General features: G+C 42.3%; 1 protein-coding gene across 1 annotated transcript in view; it reads left to right on the top strand.

The window, feature by feature from the left end:
- The window catches only part of atg10 (ATG10 autophagy related 10 homolog (S. cerevisiae)), a 526,624-nt gene that overhangs the window by 488,119 nt on the left and 15,656 nt on the right, over positions 1-22,849 (top strand). The window contains exon 6 of the mRNA XM_048594947.1: positions 16,467-16,561. Within this exon, the coding sequence (XP_048450904.1) occupies positions 16,467-16,561 (95 nt within the window). The remainder of the gene's footprint in view (positions 1-16,466; positions 16,562-22,849) is intronic.

Here is a 22,849-nt window from a genome sequence, read left to right on the forward strand (position 1 = left end):
GCAGTATGCTGGTTTTTGAAGTTGCTACTATTTGCAGAATTGACCCTATTAATCACTTTGCCTTCCAGATCAATTTCTCACCCTTTTCAATTTGCTCAGTTGCCTTCTCAAGTTCCTTGAAAACCTTAGACCCACAACAAAGCAATAGAGCAGAGGTTCCACAGTGCCCTATGCTGACTCTGAGCTTAGTGCCCTAATAAAGGGGTTATGTGAATAGTAAAGTGAAATTTTTATGCTGAAGAGGCTCTATAACAAGTCAGTGAAGGCTGCAAAGCACTTGGCAGGTTCATTGTGAAAACATGAACTTTGGGACCACCACCATCTGGACCTGGAGGGAGGGCCATAAAGAGTTCTATGATTTTTGAAAAATACGGCTGAAATAAAAAATGACTGTAACTAATGGAGGACGTGGGACATTACTGGCAAGTAATTTACAATTGTGAACAAGTAGAGTTCATGAATGAAGCACTGTCTTTATAGAAATGTTCAACGTACTTTGGATCAAAGTGTCTCATTTAGTATAGGAAAAGTCCTTATTTGTAGTTTGCATTATTCATGAACAAATGTGACTAAATCTGAAATACTACCGTGAAGATGAACAAATTGCCTGTGCAAACAAGGAGAAATTAAACTTAATTTGCTGTACAAAAGATTGTTTGTAGTGTAAAAAATTAATAAGCACAAATATTAATGTCTAAAGATTATGTCGTGTATAATAATTAGCTGTAAAATTTTCCTTTACTGTTTTGTCTATTGGAAAAAGCTTGTGCATGGCAAGGGACTCAGTATAGCAACAGTTGGTGAAGCCTACCAGGATAAATTGTTAATGGCTCACGAAAGGCAATTAGTATGATGCTTTGACATAAAGGTTGGATAGCCTTACAGAGACCCTTCCTATACCTAGTATGACACAACAAAAAACCTGCATCAGGGATTATATTAGTTTCTTTATGCACACCCGTTGTGCACTTGTTCAATAGGACACTTGTTGAGAAAATAGCAATCAAACTGATTAAATAAAAAGTGATAGAGATGTACAGCACAGAAACTGACCCTTCAGTCCAACTCGTCCATACTGACCAAATATGCTAAATTAATCTAGTCGCATTTGCCAGCATTTGGCCCATATCCCTCTAACCCCTTCGTATTCATGTGTCCATCCAAATGCTTTTTAAATGTTGTAATTCTACAGTCTCCACCACTTCCTCTAGCAGCTCGTTCCATACACGCACTATCCTCTGCATGAAAATGTTGCCCCTTAGGTCCCTTCTAATCTTTCCCCTCTAACCTTAAAACTATGCCCTCTAGTTTTGGACTCCCCTACCGTGGGTAAAAAACTTTGGCTATTCACCGTATCCATGCCCATCATGATTTTTTAAACCTCTATGAGGTCACCCCTCAGCCCAGATATTCTCATTACCATCAACATCGATTACACCAACAGGTATTCACTTTAAAATTGCCCATTTACCCATAGCCAGTTTTTCCATACAAGAGTCTGAGTCTGGCCTACAAAGGAATCAGGAGGGCATCCACTCAGTGGAGTTTCACTCAGTAGTAGTGTTGCAGGTCATTGGTACGCCCTTTTCCACAGTGTTTCTTGTATGTTAGCAGTTAAAGATCTGAACAATGCTTTGACAGAGACTGAGGAAAATCAAGTGCATAAGGTGGGTGAGGAGGGGTGCAGTGTCACGTGGGTGCTTAGGGTGGGTCAGAAATGCCAAGTTTGGGATGCAACTGTCGAATTTGGCGAGGCGCTAGTTTAAAAGTTAGGTGCTTGTTTTTGACTGGAGTTGACGGGCCAAAGGGCCTCTTTCTTTGCTATAGACCCGTGCGACTGTACTTGGCTGATTCCAGCCGAACTTGGCTGGCCCACAGTGGTGCGTGTTGGATTGGGATGTGATGTGGTTGGGGATCAGTGATGAATCGGGAATTCAGTTTATTTGTTATCCAGGAAGTATATTTGTATTAGGCTAACTTTTCCTGTGTAACTGTCAGGCTGAAACGTCCATGTACTTTTACAGAGGGTTTAAGACTCGGGGAAATTGTCTGTGGAGGGTTTAATTCCTTAGTCAATTCCCATGGAGTCAGCTGTGTTGAGGATTCCATGTGGTCCTGACACACATCTCCAGTTTATGCTTCACCAAGAACCCTCTGACCATCAGACTATCTGGGCCGATTCATTTTTACAAGACTTCAGGACATTTCGAAGCATTTCACAGTGAGTAAGTATTTTTGAGGTGTACATAATCTGAATTTTCATTTAATACTTAAAGCAGATTTAATGCTGCAGATGCTGGAAAATTTCAAAATCAAAACAGAAAGTGCTGGACAAACTCAGCAGGTCTAGTAACATCTGTGGAGAGGGAAACAGAGTTAATGTTTCAAATCCAAAGATTCTTATTTGGAACTGAGGAGGGCTGGATGATGTCTTTTTATGTTGTTGACAAAATGGTAGGAAGAGCGAATGGAACAGATGGTGACAGTGTTCAGGACAGAGAGTGCTGATGGTAGTAGAGGAGATTTGAGATGTAAAATAGGTGTTAATGGTAGGTTTAACTAAGGGAAAGTAAGTCAGCTTTGCTGAGAGCATTGCCAACAGGACACAGTCAAGATGTGAGGGTGGGTAAGCAAAACGGAGGACAGTGTTCATGCTCAAAAGTTGTTGAACTCAGTGTTAAGCCCTGAAGGCTGTAGCGTAACTAAGCGGAAAATGAGGTGCTGATCCTCCAGCTTGTGTTGAACTTTGCTGGCACACTGCTGCAGAGCTAGGACAGGATTGTTGGCCTGGGAGCAGAATCTCTTATTGAAATGGCAAGCAACTGGAAGGCTGAGGTTTCTCCAGCCTTTTGTCTTTTTATTTCACGACATTGGCTGACAGATAAATATTGTCCAGTACATCGTGGGGAACTGAATAGCATTTCTTCAAAGCACTACCACTGAATCTTTTAAATCTACCTGCTATGCAGGTAAGCCTTTGGTTGAATGTCTCATCTTAAACTTTTGACAGTGCAGCACTCCCTCAGTAATGCACTGCAATGTCAGCCTAGATATTATACTGAAGTCCCTGGAGGTAAGGCTGGAACCCACAGTCTTCTAACTCAGTCGTGATGTCTCTCACGTGGAAGAGCAGAGCACAATTCACAGATGATTGTGTGCCAGAGGAAAATTGTTCTTAAAGGCCAACACATTATGGAGGAACATTTCCTAAATAGGCTGGCCTGGAAAAATTGACTTATTGCAGCTGCTTCCTGTTACAACCCATGAAAAATGCCGAGCAGGTACTTGACTGCATACCTGAGTTTCTGCAGTGGAAGGAAGTGTTTTACACTCTACCACAGGACAGCAAATCAGAGTGGGAAAAATAATTAAAGCTTTACTTACAGGGTATGAACATCCGTCAAATGCTTCTCTCTCCTGCTTTCTTGACGTAGAAACTTTGGGTTTCAAGATTCAAGAAGGAGTAAAGGCTGGTTGCCTCTTCCCATGCGCACAATTTGAACATAGCTTCTTTAATTGCTAAAACAATTTGAACGTTGCTTCTTTAATTGTTAAAACAATTTGAACGTTGCTTCTTTAATCGTTAAATATCCAGAATTCTGGGCACAAAGCAGTAATTTTGTTAAATGAGGATCCATCAACGTTCATATTGTATTTTACTGTGTGTCCCAGAAAGCCATAATTCTTTGAAAGGTTGTCACTTATTTATGTATGGAAATGTGATGGCCATTTTTTATTTCTGATCCTATGAACAGCAGTAAGATGATTGACTGCTAAGCTGTTGTTTGTTAAGTTCAGAATATTTGCTGAGATCCCAGGAAAAGCCTTATTTTTTTAAAAATGCCAGACAAAATTCTATGTATTTTCTTTTTCTTCTGCAGCCTATTCATTTAAGTGCATGGACCCATTATTTTTACATGGTAGCATCTTGTGCAGTATCTTGTGCTTGGCCTGTGCAGGAACCTTTGGATTGTTGTGCAGGCGCATGGCTAATAGCTTAGAGGGAGCATTGATGGCAGTGTATCTTTAACATCTACCTGAATAATCAGAACGGGAAAATAGAAACACCAGTCTGTCATATCACATAATGGATAGGACCTCACGACCTCACAACGGGATGGATCTTTTAGCTAATGTGCTTGAGTTTTGACATGGGGCTTAAGCCTGTAACCTTCCTACTCAGATCAAATATGAACCAAATCATAGCAAATTTGAAGTTAAAAACAGAAAGTGTCAGAGGAACTCATCAGCTCTGGCAGCATCAATGGAGAAAGACAGAGTGTTGATGTTTCAAGTCAAATGACTTGGCTTCAGAAGTGAAAGGAGAGGTGGATAAGTGATGAGCTTTATCCTGAGGTGAAAAGTGGGGAGCAGCAGAAGGGTAGATCAGGAGAATGTTGTCAAAGGGTGATAAGATTAGTGACCACAAGTGTCACAAAGCAATAGGCAAAGGGAGAGGTCATGGTTGTAAAGGCGGAAGTGAAATCCAGAACAGATGTTTATAGCAGAATATTGGACAGGTCTGTTAAAAGAAACACCAAGCAAACCGGAGATAGTAAGAACTGCAGATGTTGGAGTCAGAGACAACATAGTGTGGAGCTGGAGGAACACAGCAGGCTAGACAGCATCAGAGGAGCAGGAAAGTTGATGTTTCGGGTCGGGAACCTTCTTCAGAAAAGGCTCTGAAGAAGGGTCTCGACCTGAAGCGTCAACTTTCCTGCTCCTCTGATGTTGCCTGGCCTGCTGTGTTCCTCCAGCTCCGCACTGTGTTATCCCAAGCACACCAGAGACCAGGATTGAGGGGTTGTGGGGTGGTGGGAATGGGAACTGTAGAGAGAGTTCATGATCTGTTGAACTTAATGTGGAGTTCACAAGATTGTAAAGTACCTAATCAGAAAATAAGATGCTGCTTCTTCAGCTTTTGTTGAGCTTCACTGTAACACTGTAGCAGACCTGAGACAGTTATTTGAGCATGAGGGAAAAACATACTGAGTTTGGTATCTGCTTAGTACACAGAACTTTGCATAATTTTCTGCAGCACACAGAAAGTTTTCAACCAAAGCAACCAGAGCACATGATTCTCATTGCACTGTATCACATACCACACAGGTAATTGCTAATTTCCTGCAGTGCATCATGTAGACTAAATATTTTTAGCCATTTCTTGATGAAATATGGAGTGAATCAAATTTGGCTGATGACTGGCCTCTGTAATGCGGAGAACCTTAGGAGGAGGCTATGATTCAATCATCCACCAGGATCTGTGTTTGAAGATGATTACATATACTTCCTCTTTGTCTTTTGCACAATTGGGCCGGGCTCCCTATCATTTGTGGAATCATCTCCTCTGTATAGTTGTTCATTTGTGAAGTACAATTCACAACAGAACTGCAGATTGTGATCTGATCCATTGGTTGTGGGATCATTTAGCAATGTTGATTGCATGCAGTTTGTGTTTTTTTATTTGTTCACAGGATTTGGGTGTCACTGGCTAGGTCTACATTTCTTGCCCATCCCTAATTGCTAGGTGTGCAGTTAAGAGCCGCCATATTGCTCTAGAGTCACACGTAGGCCATACCAGCTAAAGAATGGCACATTTCCTTACCTAAAGTACATTAATAAACCAGTTGTTTTTTTTTAATGGCAAACTGGGGAGGACTGGACTGTTAATCCAGAGATCCAGGTAATGTTCTGGGAATCCGGATTCAAATCCCGCTACGGCAGATGGTAGAATTTGAATTCAATAAAAATCTGAAATTAAGAGTCTAATGATAACAGTGAATCCATTGCCAATTATTAGGAAAAAACAACCCACCTGGTTCACTAATGACCTTTCGTGCTCATAAGTCTGGTGTAGTGTACTCTTTGAAAAATGGGGACTTCAGGAGGAACTTGAGATTCAAGAAGGATCACTGTTCTGAAGGAGGGTCTCTCGACCCGAAACGTTAACTCTGAGTTCTCTCCACTGATGCTGCCAGACCTGCTGAGCTTTTCCAGCAATTTCTGTTTGTGTTTTAGATTTCCAGCATTTGCAGTTCTTTCAGTTTTTTTGTACCTGAGATTCAGTACAGGTTACCATTCATGTAGCCCTACGTTGTAGCATTTCCAACTTGGCATCTCTTTTTAGATAAAACTGGAAGTGGAACAAGGAGGTTTCCTCAAAAAACAAAACTGTACAGATGTTGGGAATCTGAAATAAAAGCAGGAACTCCTGGAAATACTCTGTCCAGAGAAAAAGAATTCATGTTTTAGGTAAATGACAACTTTTCTGCCATTTTCTTAATATTTTTCTTGGCAGTTAAGTCAAATCTAATTCCAACACTAATTCATTTATTGAACCATCTAAACTAGACATTGAAGGCTGATGGTGAAGTAGCTGTGCGTGTAAGATCTCTTATAACACCTGCAAAAACATTTCTGGTGCAATATTCAAGTTTCAACCTTGTTTCTTGTGAACTTCAAATACATAATCACAGGGCTCCATCTGACTAGTCACAGCAGCTTATTCAACTGGACCAGCAACAAAAACCTGATCCTATCCTCATAGAATGGTTACAGTACAGAATGAGGCCATTTGGACCATCGTATCTGTGCCCAACTGTGAGAACAACTTAGCTGGAACCTCTATTTCTCTGCAGACTCAGCTCTTCCTTTCTCCTCGAATGCATCACTTTTTTCAGTGACCTTTCTCTTCGCAAAAACTGACTGAGCTTCTGATTATTACCAGCATTTTCTGATTTTATTTCATTGATTAACCATCAGAAATGAGAGCCTTAGCTAAGTTTTGCCTAGGCCTCAGCTTTGGGCGTTAAGCCCAATTATACTGACCACAGCACATACTGGCTGAGGTCAGCTATCCCAACATAGACAAGAGTTAGGTATTTCCCAGTCTGCATTGCTCAATATCATACCATTCAATCCATTTACCTACTAATCCATTGGGAATGTTTTCTTTGATGAAAGTTGGTTTAACTTGGAGCAGGTTTGAGGCTACAGACTTCCCACTGAGGCTGCTTCCCACTCTTCCAGGAGACAATAATGAACTGCTAAGTCAATGAAACACTGAAAATTTCTGAAAATCTGACTTTTTTTCTTTCAACCAAATGTCATAAAACCTGCTACTCTTGGAGGTTGAAAAATTGGTTGTTCAAGCACTGGTTCATTATGAAAAGTATGCCTTGTATTTTAATTCTTCAGTACTTGCTTTGGTGAGTGAAAATCACAATAGGTAATTTCATTAGAAAACTGGTACTGCAATCATACAGAATTTCTTTCAAACTATTTTCAATCTTTTTCTGTTCATTGGGAATGAAAATTCCCCACAGTATTTAACAGCATATAAAGGAGATCTTATCCAGACTCCTATAAACTAATCATTTTGTTTTTAAGATGTATCTGAAAGAAATGCTGGAAGTGTCCAAATGTACCTTCAAATTGTTGGGTTAGTGCATTGCAGGCAAAATATTACAAATACCATGGCATGGTTGACATCAGATGTAGTTGTGCAAATTTGAAATAAAATGGTGGAATGATGCATTCGAGCTACAGAAACTGCAAACTCAATCTTCCGCTCTTCAAAGCTGAGGAACCTTCTCATTTTGAATTTGATCAGTTGACATGAGCGACTCCTGTATCATTTGCATATTGATTTAACTTAAACAATTGCCAAAGCAGTGCCAAAAAAGTAGCAGTAAGTAAGTATGTCAACCAGGGACATGATGACTGTATCACTGGGAGGCTCAAAAAATGCAAGAAAACATGAAGATCTTTTTAAAGGTGGAAAAAATGGAGAAATCTGAATTATCTCATCTAAAATAGTCATACATTGTTTCAATGTGTGGAAAATGCCACAGAAAATTCACTTCCTCTGTTTCCTGTGTATTCACTGGAAGAAATTCAGAGGCACTCTAACCCTTTTAAGACATTTTTATGTTGTGACGTCTGTCTCATGACCATTGCTTTTGGAATCATTTATTAATCCTGGCCTTGGGCTATTCCCTCAGTTATTTTTCTTCCATCATGTTTAGAAGTTTTGGACTTCTGCCAAGCTTTAGGGAGCAGCATTGCATCTGTGTTTTCTTTGTTTTATTGAAACTTCTTGGGAAAAGTGCTGGCCTTGTTTTGCAGTGATTGAAGTTTTTGGTCAAAACATCTCACTGGCCAAATTTTAAAGCCATTGAACTTAAGTCTCTGAGGAATTTAAAATTTTTGCTGGCATTGTCCAAGTTTTCATGGCCATGACCAATGTTTGGGGTTTTTAGTGTTTCCCAATGTACCTAGTATTTTAAGAACTACCTAATCCAAGGCAGTTTCTTGACCAGGTCAAAGAAAACAGTGAATTGTTACGTGAAAGATAGATGTCTGAAATAGAATTGTATTACACTAATAATTATTAGAGAGGAATCTACAATGGCAGCATATTACAAGGTTCAGTGGCTATTTTAGAAATCGTACCAATGTAAGTTGAGCAAGGAGTCAACACTTCTAGGAAAAAAAAATCAAATGCCTATAACTTTAAAAAGAAACTTTGAGATCAAAATCACTTCAGAATCATTGATTGGCCTCCAGGTTAAAATATACCATTCGCAGAACTACAACGTTAAAGCCTTTCTGAATCTGTTGATGTTTTTGGCAAAGGACAATATCATTGTAACTGCCGTGACTTTAACAGTGCACTAGTCTTTCTGCCTTTACCAGTAGATGTATTTCCATTGGCTAAGGATGATTACAATGGGAACTGGTAGCCAGATGTGCAGACTTGGAAAAAAAATTGCTGAACAAATGTAAATAAAAAAAACAAAAATACATCCTTGTCAATACACAAAAAAAGCTTGCTTTTCTGGGAATTTGCTGCGCAGTGTTGGCTTCTGTGTTTGCCAACAAAGCAAGTAACTTCTGTATTTTGAAGACTAAATCTTCTCTAAAAGGATGTATTGAGGCTATAAATGCACTTTTTATTTAATGCTGTAACACTTGACTTAAAAACAGCAGTAATGTTTTCTGAATGCATTAAAGTGTCTATTTGGGTGATGGGTGATTTTGTTGGAGTATTTTGTTAATAATATATGTTACGTTTCGTTTTGATAGCTTTCTAAAATAAACGGACATTCATTTGTTATGTTAGTTTGATTCAAGTGCTGTTTATTGAAATATCTTCAGTATCATTTTAATATTCCTCGTTTATAATAAAATTATATGTAGTAGCAACAGTTCTTTTAAACAGTCTGGCAATGTTATGTAGACCTTCCTTTCCTTGCTGTCTGTGCTTCAATCAGTCTTCAACTCACTCCCAAGTATTTTGTTTAGCACAGTATACTAATGGTTGTAGATTTGCACAAAAGATGTTGATGCTGTTACTTATTTTACTTATATCACATTACTTGATTGATAGTGTGGTCTACATTATACATGTTCAGCATAGATTTTAATGAATAAGTTGGAGGCTTGGAAGTTTCATATGGTAGAAAATAATGATTTAACAATTTAACGTAAGGCAATTGGCAATCTGGATTCTATTTTCAACTTACTACATCCAGTCAAAATGTAGTATCCACCTCCTGCTGTTAATAGGCTATGTAATACAAATTGGTTGTGTCAATGGGTAAGTATTAAAAGTTAGCTTCAGCTATTTCTTATTATCTTATTTCTTGGCTCCTTCGTAGATTCAATAAGAGGCCATTATGCCTATTCTGAGATGGTTTGGCGGTTTTGTGACCCAACTCCACATACCCATTTTTGATGCATATCCATTGATACCTTTGGTTAACAAAGTTGTAACAATGCCAGATCTACACCTAACAGTTCATTTTGTATTAATTGCTTTTTGTGGACAAAAGTTTCAAATTTGTGCACTCCAATAATAATCTTATACTATGTGATGATTTAGACCTTCTAGCATGGTTCATAATAGGTTTGCTGCTTGCATAGGTGGTAAAACATTTTGTGTTGTCATTCCTGGTGCACTTTAAATTGTTTTTGATGTTAGTGTAATATAACTGATGAAAATGGCACTGATTCTAGAAATTAGAGCACAGAAAGGTATGCCTATGACAGGGCTAGCCCTTCGATTTGAACTATTTACTGTGATGCCATTTCCCTATTATAAATTTACTTAGATAACAAGGTGTAGAGCTGGATGAACACAGCAGGCCAAGCAGCATCATAGGAGCAGGAAGGCTGACGTTTCGGGCCTACCCTTCATCAGAAATGGGGGAGGGGAAGGGGGTTCTGAAATAAATAGGGAGAGAGGGGGAGGTGGATAGAAGATGGATAGAGGAGAAGATAGATGGAGAGGAAACAGACAGGTCAAAGAGGCGGGGATGGAGCCAGAAAAGGTGAGTGTAGGTGGGGAGTTAGGGAGGAGATAGGTCAGTCCAGGGAGGACGGACAGGTCAAAGGGGCGGGACGAGGTTAGTAGGTAGGAGATGGGGTGCAGCTTGAGGTGGGAGGAGGGGATAGGTGGGAGAAAAAACAGGTTAGGGAAGCGGGAACGAGCTGGGCTGGTTTTGGGATGCGGTAGGGGGAGGGGAGATTTTGAAGCTTGTGAAATCCACATTGATACCATTGGGCTGCAGGGTTCCCAAGCGGAATATGAGTTGCTGTTCCTGCAACCTTTGGGTGGCATCATTGTGTCACTGCAGGAGGCCCAGGAGGGGGAGTTGAAATGGTTCGCGACTGGGAGGTGCAGTTGTTTATTGCGAACCGAGCGTAGGTGTTCTGCAAAGCGGTCCCCAAGCCTCCGCTTGGTTTCCCCGATGTAGAGAAGGCCACAACGGGTACAGCGGATGCAGTATACCACATTAGCAGATGCGCAGATGAACATCTGCTTGATGTGGAAAGTCTTCTTGGGCCCTGGGATGGGGGTGAGGGGGGAGGTGTGGGGGCAGGTGTAGTACTTCCTGCGGTTGCAGGGAAAAGTGCCGGGTGTGGTGGGGCTGGAGGGGAGTGTGGAGTGGACAAGAGAGTCACAGAGAGAGTGGTCCCTCTGGAAAGCAGATAAGGGTGAGGAGGAAAAAATGTCTTTGGTGATGGGGTTGGATTGCAGGTGGCGGAAGTGTCGGAGGATGATGCGTTGGATCCGGAGGTTGGTGGGGTGGTACGTGAGGACGAGCAGGATTCTTTTTTGGTTGTTGCGGGGACGTGGTGTGAGGGATGAGTTCGGGGAAATGCAGGAGACACGGTGGAGGGCATTCTCGACCACTGAGGGGGGGAAGTTGCGGTCCTTGAAAAACGAGGACATCTGAGATGTACGGGAGTGGAATGCCTCATCCTGGGAGCAGATGCGGTGAAGGCGAAGGAATTGGGAATAGGGGATGGCATTTTTGCAGGAAGGTGGGTGGGAGGAGGTGTATTCTAGGTAGCTGTGGGAGTTGGTGGGCTTGAAATAGATATCGGTTTCTAGGTGGTTGCCTGAGATGGAGACAGAGAGGTCCAGGAAGGTGAGAGAGGTATCAGAGATGGTCCAGGTGAATTTAAGGTTAGGGTGGAAAGTGTTGGTGAAGTGGATGAACTGTTCGAGCTCCTCGTGGGAGCACGAGGCGGCACCGATACAGTCATCAATGTAACGGAGGAAGAGGTGGGGTTTAGGACCAGTGTAGGTACGGAAGAGGGATTGTTCCACGTAACCTACAAAGAGGCAGGCATAGCTTGGGCCCATGCGGGTACCCATGGCCACCCCCTTTGTCTGTAGGAACTGGGAGGAGTTCAAAGAGAAGTTGTTGAGGGTGAGGACGAGTTCGGCTAAGCAGATGAGGGTGTCAGTGGAGGGGGACTGGTCGGGCCTGTGGGACAGGAAGAAGCGGAGGGCCTTTAGGCCATCTGTATAGGGAATGCAGGTGTATAGGGACTGGACGTCCATGGTAAAGATGAGGTGTTGCGGACCGGGGAATTGGAAGTTCCGGAGGAGGTGGAGGGCGTGGGTGGTGTCACGGACGTAGGTAGGGAGTTCCTGGACCAAGGGGGAGAAAATGGAGTCGAGATAGTTGGCGATAAGTTCGGTGGGGCAGGAGGAGGCGGAAACAATGGGTCGACCAGGGCATTCAGGTTTGTGAATTTTGGGAAGGAGATAGAAGCGGGCGGTGCAGGGTTGGGGAACGATGAGGTTGGAGGCCGTGGGTGGGAGGTCACCTGATTTAATTATTTTTCAAACACTTCCTATTGCTCCCTTAAATGATGTAGTCTACCTCAAGAGCCATTTCTTGTGAAACTTTCTTATACTAAAATCTGTGAATGGGTACATCTCAGTGTAAGTGCCATGTTATATCCAAAGGAGATCTCTGCTGCCAGTAGAATAGTTTGTTTTGTTTAAGGCTCCATTGGCTGTCTGATCATGCTGAGCACCCGTATCGCTAGTTGAGCTTCAAGGGTTCTTGTCATTACCAGGATGGCCAGAAAATTCAGCTGCAGAGTTTCTCGTCTGGGAGAAACTCTTCTGGATCTCTTCCCCCAAGAAAGATATGATTTTCAGAACTCATTTTCAGAACTCTGAGGAAGGGTCACCAGACCCGAAACGTTAACTCTGATTTTTTTCTCTGCACAGATGCTGCCGGACTTGCTGAGCTTTTCCAGCAACTTCTGTTTTCGTTCCTGATTTACAGCATCCGCAGTTCTTTCGGTTTTTATTTGAGATCTGGACAATATCCAAGTGGCAAGGAACATTCGCACCACACAAATGCCATCTCCAATAAGAGACAATCTAACCACCGCCCTTTAACATTCGATGGTGTTACCATCGCTGAATCCCCCACTGTCAACATCCTGGGTGTTACCATTGACCAGAAACTCATCTGGACTTGCCATATAAATACAATGGCTACCAGAACAGGTCAGAGGACAGGAATACAGCAGCAAATAACTCACTTCCTGACTCCCCAAAGCCTGTCCACCATCTAAAAGGCACAAGTCAGGAGTGTGATGGAATACTCCCCACTTGCCTGGATGGGTGCAGCACCAAAACACTCAAGAAGCTTGACATCATCCAGGATAAAGCAGCCCGCTTGATTGGCACCACATCCACAAGCATCCACTCCCTCCACCACCGACGCTCAACAGCAGCAATGTGTACTATCTGCAGGATGCTCTGCAGAAATTCCCCAAAGATCCTTAGATAGCACCTTCCAAACCCATGACCATTTCCATCCAGAAGGACAAGGACAGCTGATATATGGGAACAAGTTCCCCTCCAAGACACTCACTATCCTGACTTGGAAATATGTCACCTTTCCTTCAGTGCTTCTGGGTCAACTATGCAAAATATGTGGACTGCAGCAGTTCAAGAAGGCAGCTCACTACCACTTTCTCAAAGGAGACTAGGAACGGATGATAAATACTGGCCAGCCAGTGATGCCCACATCCCACAAGTGAATGAAATGAAAGTGACATGGTGTAACATTCACTCCAGGGTTTGCTTGTTTACAGAATAACAGAATGTTATGGTACGGAAAGAGGCCATTCAGCCCACTGTGCCTGCTACATCTCATTAAAGGAGCATCATTACCTAGTGCCAATTTCCTATCTTTCCCCATACCTTTACACAAATAATCATCTAGCGCTATTTTGAATGCTTCAGCTGAACTTGCCTCCACAGCACTTCCAACACATTCTGTACCATAACTACTTGTTGAAGGAAAGAGCTGCTTGCCACTTCTTTTACAGGAACAGTTTCTCCTTATCTGCTCTATACAGCCCACTCACAGTTTTGTAAACTATCAGAAATCCTCTTAGCTGCCTTCTCTTGAAAAGACACAGGTTTATTAAATGGAGATCAGATCTAATTTAATGGAGTTTTTTTTGAAAAAGTGACTAAATAAATTGACAAGGGTAGTGCAGTTGATGTGGTTTACATGGACTTCAGTAAGGCCTTTGACAAGGTGCCATGTCGAAGGCTGGTCCAAAAGTTCAGAGCCCATGGAATCCAAGGCAAGCTGGCAAACTGGATCGAAAATGGGCTTGTAAACAGGAGACAACGGGTGAAGGTGGAGTGATGTTTTTGTATTGCGAAGCCTGTGACCAGCGGTGTACCACAGACATCGATGCTGGGAACCTTGCCACTTGTTAAGTACATTAATAAATTTGTTGTAAATGTAGAGGGCTTAATTCATCCTTGCTCTTGTACTCTATGGCCCTATTAATAAACTTGAGGTACTAAATGTATTACTTACTATTCTGTCTACCTGTTCTGCTACTTTCAATGATCTCTGCACTTATATCCCAGGTCCCTCTGCTCCTGCAAGCCCTTGGAATTGTACCCCCTGTTTTATATTCCCTTTCAATGTTCGTCCTCCCAAAATGCATCACCTTACACTTCTCTGCATTGAAACTCAGCCAAGCCCATGTCATTCCAGAACATTCCAAAATAATTTACAGAAAACAGCTGCAGATTTCCAGAGAATCTAACAGCTCTGTGGTAAAGGTTTCTTATAATTTACCTTTTCATTCTTGTTGTGAGTCAGACCTTGTACATCTTGTTCCTAACTCCAGTAAGGTGGTGGTGGAGTAGGACTTCTGAGCCCAAGCCTCATCTACTCTGTCAGCTTTTCTTTTTGTTTCTTTTCTTCTATTTCTCTCTTCTTGCTTGTTTTTTTTCTTTTCTATTTTATTTAACTTACACCTTGTTGAAGAGCCCGGTCAGGGCACAGCATCGGCGGTGGGGAATGGGCCCAGCAGCTCGAATTTGAGGAGGTCCAGCAGCGCGGACTCAAGTGGGCCCAGCGGCGCAGATGTGTGGCGCGACATTGGAGAAGGTTAGGGTTCCTGGTGGCTTCTGCACCGTCGAGGTGGTCCCAGTGCTGACTCATGGCTGCTGCGGCAGAGGCAGGTTTGGGTTCCCGGCGGTGTCTGCATCCAGCGCGGATTCATGGAGTCAGCGGCAGAGGCGGGTTTGAGCCCAGTACAAGATCTGACGGCATCATCCCATGGCTGCATTGGCGAGGTGGGGCCCCAAAGTGGCCCTCATGGTGGTGGCATCGAGTTTGGGCTGGTGCAGTAACTGGTAGCTTCAGTGACATCTGCGTTGGCAAGGTCCATCGAGGAATCATAGTGACAAAGCACGGTGAAGGCGAGATGGCACCGACGAATGGTAACCTTCGTTTTTGCGGCAGTGAAGCTGCGAAGGGGGCTCATGCCTGGCCACCAGGCCCATGGCCCATGATGAAGCACTTAACAAGAATGACTAAAGTTTGACACTTTCTTTATTTCGTCCTTTTCTGCCTTTATATTCTATGTTTCGGTTTAGTTTTCTTTGTTTTAAGATGGGGCTGGAGAGTGTTGACACTACACAACACTTTTCACTGTATTTTGTATCAAGATACACTTGACAATAAATAAATCAAATCAATTCACTAACCAGTAGAAACTGTTGTTCAAAAATGACAGTTTCAAACCTTTTGATGATCCTGAAAATCTCTATTATGTTCCCCCTCCAATGCTCCCTATTCCTTGTGACCTCCTTTGCTCCATTAAAAAGGATAAAATTTTCACACTTTTCTCCATTTTACTTCTTTTTTGCGATTATCATGAATTTTCACTCTGTGCTTTGTGTTAATATTCTTCTTACAATGGATTACCTAGAATATATCGGAACATCACCACATGCACGTTCCCTTCTAAACCATTTGCCATCCTGACTTCAAACTATATCAAACCTTCACCCTCATGGGGTCAAAATCCTGAAACTGTCTTCCTAACAGCATGGTGGTTGAAGGAGGCAGCTCACAATCACCTTTTCAAGGGCATTATGGGAAGGTGCTTAGCCAGAACCATTCGCATGCCAAGAAGGAATTTTAAAAGTGATCTAATTATAATTAACTGCTGTACATTCGGTGAAAGACCAGCATTTATATTTCTCCAGAGTTTCCGCTGTTCTTCAACCTAAATTACAGCAATCAAGAGCCTGCATCTTCAAAAGTCAAGCTCCATATTCTTCAAAAATGTAGAATTTTGTCCCTCCATTCAAATGAATATATGTGGTTCCGTGAATTGTTTTAATGTTTTGCACGTTTGTACAAAATCATGTGAACTTTGACCTTTTCATCCTAAGAATGCTTTCCATTCTATTTATTTTGTTTGTTATTTCTTCTTATTTCTTCATCTTCTTAATCTTTCCTTTGTTTTTTCACAATAAACATCATTATAATCTCCTTAAACATACTGGTTTTGACTGCTATGACCTATCTTTAATTTTTATTTTTAATCCAAGTATCTGTGCTCTCACAGTTTGTGCTTTCCCTTGCTTTGCAAATTAAACATCTTTTGGTTCTGAGATACCTAAATTGGAAAAAGCTCATTAAAATTACAATAGCATAAAGAATACTTTGAAAATCTTGGAATGTTTATAATGGACACAACAGGGATTCCAGGATCAATTTGGAGCTAGCACAGATAATGTGTTGAATTGTCGTTTCATGTGTTAAAGCTTCTTTGAAACAATAATCTGGTTCCTAACTATTCGTTTGTATTTATTTGTCCAGGAGCATCATTTACTTGGCCAACCATTTTTTGTTCTCCATCCTTGTCGAACATCTGAATTAATGACTCCAATAATGGGTGCCACACAGGAGCAGAGGTAAAGTGTTTAAACAGAGTCTGTTGAGCTGCACCAATTGAACGCAGCTGAATTAAAATGCATTGAATTACTATTAGGACAATAGAAATGGATGTTAGCATTTCTAAACAATTAAATCTACAGTTTAGATAAGAACAAATGGATTTCTGACTCATCTGACTAAAGAAGAATAAGTGTGGAGGATAAAAGAGAGTAGTTAGTCGTTGAATACAAATGTTTCGGCAGTTTTTTTGGAATCTAAATTACTGGCATTTACAAATGTGCAGTAGATGAAAATGATTATGGCATCCATTCTAACTAAAACTGGAAAGTGGGACCTATACAAGAAGCACGGGTTGCATCTAAACTGGAGGGGCACAAATATCCTGGCAGGGAGGTTTAACAGTGCCATTTGGGAAGGTTTAAACTAGTGTGGCGGGGGGTGGCAACTGGAGCAGCGGGTCAGTAAGTATAGGGACTGGGGAAGAACTTGAGACTAGGGCAAATGTGGCTGAGAGGAAGAGCAGTCAGGGAGAGGTTGCTAAGCTCAACAGAACTGGGGGCTTCAACTTCAGTGCAAGAAGTATAACAGGTAAGATGGATGAATTTAGAGCCTGGATGAATGCATGCAGTTATGATGGTTTTGCTATCACAGAGACATGGTTGAAAGAGGGACGGGATTGACAGCTTAACATTCTGGGATACCAATGTTTTAGTTGAGATAGAAGGGGGAGCAGAAGAGGTGGCGGAGTTGCATTAGTGGTTAGGGAGCATATCACAGCCATGTTGAGGGAGGACACCCTGGAGGGATCTTGCAGTGAGTCATTGTGGGTAGAGCAGAGGAGTAGGAAGAGTGCAGTCAAAATGTTGGAATTGTACTTGACAGACCTTCCAGCTGCCAGCCAGAGTAAGAGATATGTAGTCAGATTCTGGAAAGATGTGAAAATAACAGGGTTATTGTGGTGGATGATTTTAACTTCCCCCAAATTGACTGGGACTGTCTTAGTGCTGGGGGTTTGGATGGGGACCAATTTGTTAAGAGTGTCCAGGAGAGTTTTTTGAAAGAGCATGTGGATAGTCAGATGAGGGAGGGAGCCATACTCCTGCGGTTGCAGGGAAAGGTGCCACGGGTGGTGGGGTTAGTGGGGAGTGTGGAGCGGATGAGGGAGTCGCAGAGAGAGTGGTCCATACCAAAGACAGATAGGGGTGGGGAGGGAAATATATCTTTGGCATGGGGTCGGATTGTAGGTGGTGGAAGTGGCGGAGAATGATACATTGGAGGTTGGAAGGGGGTGATATGTGAGAACAAGGGGGATTCTGTCTTTATTTTTGTTGGGCGGAGGGGTTGTGAGGGCAGAGGTGCGGGAAACGCAAGAGATGCGGTTGAGGGCGTTTTCGATCACCGGAGGGGGCAAGTTGTGGTCCTTGAAATAGGAGGACATCTGGGATGTTCAGAAATAGAACATCCTATCTTGGGAGCAGACACAGCGGAGGCGGAGGAATTGGGAGTAGGGGATCGCATTCTTGCAGGAAGGTGAGTGAGAGGAGGTGTAGAATAGGCATCTGTGAGAGTCGGTGGGCTTGAAATAGATGTCGGTTTTGAGGCAGTCACCAGAGATGTAGACAGCGAGGTTCAGGAAGGAGAGGGAGGTATCAGAGATGGTCCAGGTGAATTTGAGGTTGGAGTGAAAGGTGTTAATAAAATTGATGAACTGTTCAAACTCGTCGTGGGAGCACGAGGCAGCGCCGATACAATCATCAATGTAGCTGAGGAAGAGCTATGGGATAGTGCCAGTGTAGCTGCGGAAGAGGAACCGTTCCACGTATCCTACGAAGAGGCAGGCATAGCTTTGGCCCATGCGGGTTCCCATGGCCACCCCCTACCCCTATCTGCCTCTTGTAGGGACCGCTCACTCCGCGACTTCCTCGTCTGCTCCACCCTCCCCACTAGCCCAACCACCCCCGCCACCTTTCCCTGCAACCGCAGGAAGAGCTACACATGCCCCTGCACCTCCCACTCACCTCTATTCAAGGCACCAAAAATACTTTCCACATTAGACAGGGGTTCACCTGCACATCCGTCAACATGGTCTGTTGCATCCGCTGCTCCTGATGTGGCCTCCTCTACATCGGTGAGACCAAATGGAGACCGTTTTGTAGAGCACCTGCGCTCTGTTCGCGACAAACAACACTACCTTCCGGTCGCGAACCATTTCAACTCCCCCTCCAACTCCTTGGACAACATGTCCATCCTGGGCCTCCTCCAGTGTCACAATGATGCCACCTGGAAACTGAAGGAGTAGCACCTCATATTCCACCTTGGGAGCCTACAGTCCAATGGCCTAATTGTGGATTTTACCAGTTTCAAAATCTCCCCACCCCCAATCTCATCCCATGACCAACCCTCCCTCTCATCCCCGCCTCCTTGCCCTGACACAACCTGTCCACTTCTCTCCCACCTCACTGACCAGTTCCCACCACTGCCTACCTGCACTTACCTATCACCATTCCACCTATCTTCCCCAACCCCGCCCTTCCTCTCTCTATTTATTTCAGAGCTTGCTTCCCCCTCCCCCATTTCTGAAGAAGGGTCCCGACCCGAAACGTCAGCTTTCCTGCTCCTCTGATGCTGCCTGGCCTGCTGTGTTCCTCCAGCTCCACACTGTGTTATTTCTGAGATACTTAATAAATACTTTACATGAGTATTCACCAAAGAGAGGGACGTGAGGGTTATTGATGTTAGGGAAAGGTGTGTGAATACTGTTGGGCAGGTCAATACAATGAAAGAAGAAGTGTGGGGTATCTTGAAATTTATTAAGGAAGACAAGTCCCAGGACCAGTTGGGATCTATCCCAGTATACTGTGGGAGGCTAGGGAAGAAATAGCTGGGGCCTTAACAGATATTTTTTCATCCTCTTTGGCCTCAGGGGAGATTCCAGTGGACCGGAGAATGGCCATTGTCATTCCTTTGTTTAAGTGAAACAGAGATAATCCAGATAATTACAGGCCAGTGAGCCTGACATCAGTGGTGGGGAAGCTGTTGGAGAGGATACTGAGAGACAAGAATTGTTCACATTTGGAACTGAATGGACTTGTTAGTGATAGGCAGCTTGGGATTTGCAGGGGGAAGGTCATGTCTAGCCAACTTGATTGAATTCTTTGAGGAGGTAACAAGAATGATTGATCAGGGAAGGGCAGTGGATGTTACCTACATGGGCTTTAGCAAGGCATTTGATAAGGTACCTCATGGCAGACTGATACACAAGGTAGAGTCTCATGGGACCTGGGATGAGCTGACTAGATCGATACAAAACTGACTTGGCCATAGAAGACAGAGAGTAACGGTGGAAGGGTGCTTTTCAGAATGGAGACCAGTAACTAGTGGTGTTGCAGAGGGATCAGTAGTGGGACCTTTGTTGTTTGTAATATATATAAATGATCTGGAGGAATATGCAAGTGGTCTGATTAGTAAGTTTGTGGATGACACCAAAATTGGCAATGTTGCAGATAGTGAGAAGGGTTGTCAAAGGCTACAGCGGGATATCAATAGATTGCAGATTTAGGCAGAGAGACGGCAGATGGAGCTTAATCTCAACAAGTTCAAGGTGATGCATTTTGGTAGATTAAATTCAGGTGTGAATTATACAATAAATAGTAGAACCCTCCAAAGTATTGACATATAAAAGGGTCTGGGCATAGAGATCCACAGAGCCCTGAAAGTAGCAACACAGGGGATAAGGTGGTCAAGAAGGCATACAGTATGCTTGCCTTCACCGGCCAGGGCATCGAATATTAAAATTGGTAAGTTATGTTACGGCTGTATAAAACTTTAGGCCACATTTGGAATATTGCGTGCAGTTCTGGTCGCCACTCTACCAGAAGGACATGGATACTTTCAAGAGGGTACAGGTTTACCAGGATGTTGCCTGGTCTGGAGGGTTTTAGTTATGAGGAGAGGTTGGATAACCTTGGATTGTTTTCACTAGAAAGATGGTGGCTGAGGGACGACCTGATAGAAGTCTATAAAATTATGAGCTGTGTAGACAGGGTGGATAGTCAGAGGCTTTTTCCCAGGGTGGAAAGGTCAACCACAAGAGGGCACAGGTTCAAAGTGAGAGAGGAGAAGTGCGGGGAAAGTTTTTCACACAGAGGGTAGTAGGTGCCTGGAAAATACAGCCAGGAGAGGTGATGGTATCTGGCACATTAAGACATATCTTGATAGATACATGAACGTGAGTTGAACAGACAGATGGAAACTGCACGTAGGCAATAAGTAGTGGGTCTAAATAAGGGTTAGGATTTGGTGCATGCTTGGTGAGCTGAAGGGCCTGTTCCTGTGCTGTATTGTTCAGTATTGTATAAAACACTGTCATTCTTAAAATGTACATGTAATGTGTGTTTTGATAATGTTACTTCAAGAACATTATGCATAAGATAAATCATGATTTATTGAAGATGACTGATCTCACCATGGATTTCTCAAGGGCCTAAAGTTCGTCTTATATTTTATGTATTTTTTTAAAAAAGTTGTTAAACATTTGTAAAACTGCATTATGTTTTAAGTTTCCTTTGCCTTAAATGTTAAAGCATTATTCCTTCAGGACAGCTATCTTTGACCTTCATCAGATTTAACAAAGCAGCAGGCTAAAACATCCTGAAATAATTATGGTTCAGCAGCATAAGACAAGAGAAAATTTGAATGTATGGAGAGTCTTTGGTGTATTACAAAAAAACCTTAAGGCACAGAACAAGAGAGGCTGCAAGAAAATTCCACAACCATTAGATCTACTGACTAATGTCTGCAAAGTAACTAGATTTACCCGTTTGTTCTCCAAAGTTTTGATGCATCCATCATCCAGCACTAAAATCACAAGAATGGTGACTCAAGTTTTAATTTTCTATAGTTTTTGAAGAGATATGCAATATTTCCTGCCTAATGCTTTATAATAAAGTAGCTGACTGCAAAGACAGGAATTCAGATAATTTATCCTTCCATGTGCTTGTAATCGATCACTATTCTAATTTGGTGTTTCGGTGACAGCCTTCATCTTAATTCTGTGTCACTTTTTGCATCATTATATGTTTCACGACAATTCTATTATTTTTGTTTTCTTAAAATAGTTCTTAAATTGTTCTTAGTTCTCAATTTAGTTCTCCCAGTACTTGTTTGTTTTAGGTTTTGCTACTCCTGATATCAGGTCATTCCAGAAACTAGATATCATTATTGTTACTTCCCATTGAATCATGACTTCAGAAAATTTAAAGCTTGCTGTTTTGTGTCGATGTTCATATTCATTCTCACTCCCAATCATTGAAATATGACCATCGACACAAAACAGCAAGCTTTAAATTTGCTGAAGTCATGATTCAATGGGGAATAACAATCAGTCTAAAGGTGGACAGGAGATGAAAACTTTTATCTCAGATATATATTTCTCTGACATAAGAGAATGAAGTAGTCATTAGCAGGGGAGATTGGCTGATACAACAACAACTGCATTTTAGAAGTTACCCCTTTATTGTACAGTACTTTGGTGTAGTCTGATATAAATGGATGCTTATTGAACTGTAGCTACTTCCTTTATCTGTTATTGGACCACAAATGGGTCTAGATCTATTTTGTGTATTTGTTATGAGAAAACAGAACTATAACTTGGTCTCCAATTTGCAACCGAGGGCATTACTGTCATAGATTCTAGGACCTAGAACGTGTGATTTCACTGACTAGCTGGAATGTAGACTTAAAGCCTCCATTAGGAAGCTCATCCCAACACCAGGATCACCAACTCTGGCACCCATTATATTAATCATTGAAGAATCTTTTTCATGGCATCCACCTCTGGATGTGGCATAGCTGGTTTGACTGACTTACCACAGACTTTGGAACAAAAGCAAAAGACTGCAAACATTTTCCTCAATTTAGGTTCAGTAAATGTTACTGTTGCTGCAGAATTTCAGCTTCAGCCTGTTCCAAATACTTTCAAATTTCAGCTTTTCCACTGATTTCAGTGGAAATTTCTTTGTGATTTCTGAGGTAGAAAGGATGAGTCAGTAATCCTGGCACTCTGACCCAAACATCCCTGAGATAGAACCTGGATATCATCCATTTTGGGATCCCGTGTTACCAATCCTGAGGGATTACTTTAAAATGGCATTTCATCTGTGTTTGTGTGGTGCCATAAATTCAACATGAAATGGTTTGTTTTCCATTCTTATAACCTCAAGCTGAGGTAGACAAATGATGACCACATAATAGCTTTTGAACATGTCTTTTCTCTTGTATAATTCTAAGCTGTAACCTGATGTACA

This window comes from Rhincodon typus, chromosome 3 (genome assembly GCF_021869965.1).
Source record: "Rhincodon typus isolate 14 chromosome 3, sRhiTyp1.1, whole genome shotgun sequence".
Classification (NCBI taxonomy): Eukaryota; Metazoa; Chordata; class Chondrichthyes; order Orectolobiformes; family Rhincodontidae; genus Rhincodon; species Rhincodon typus.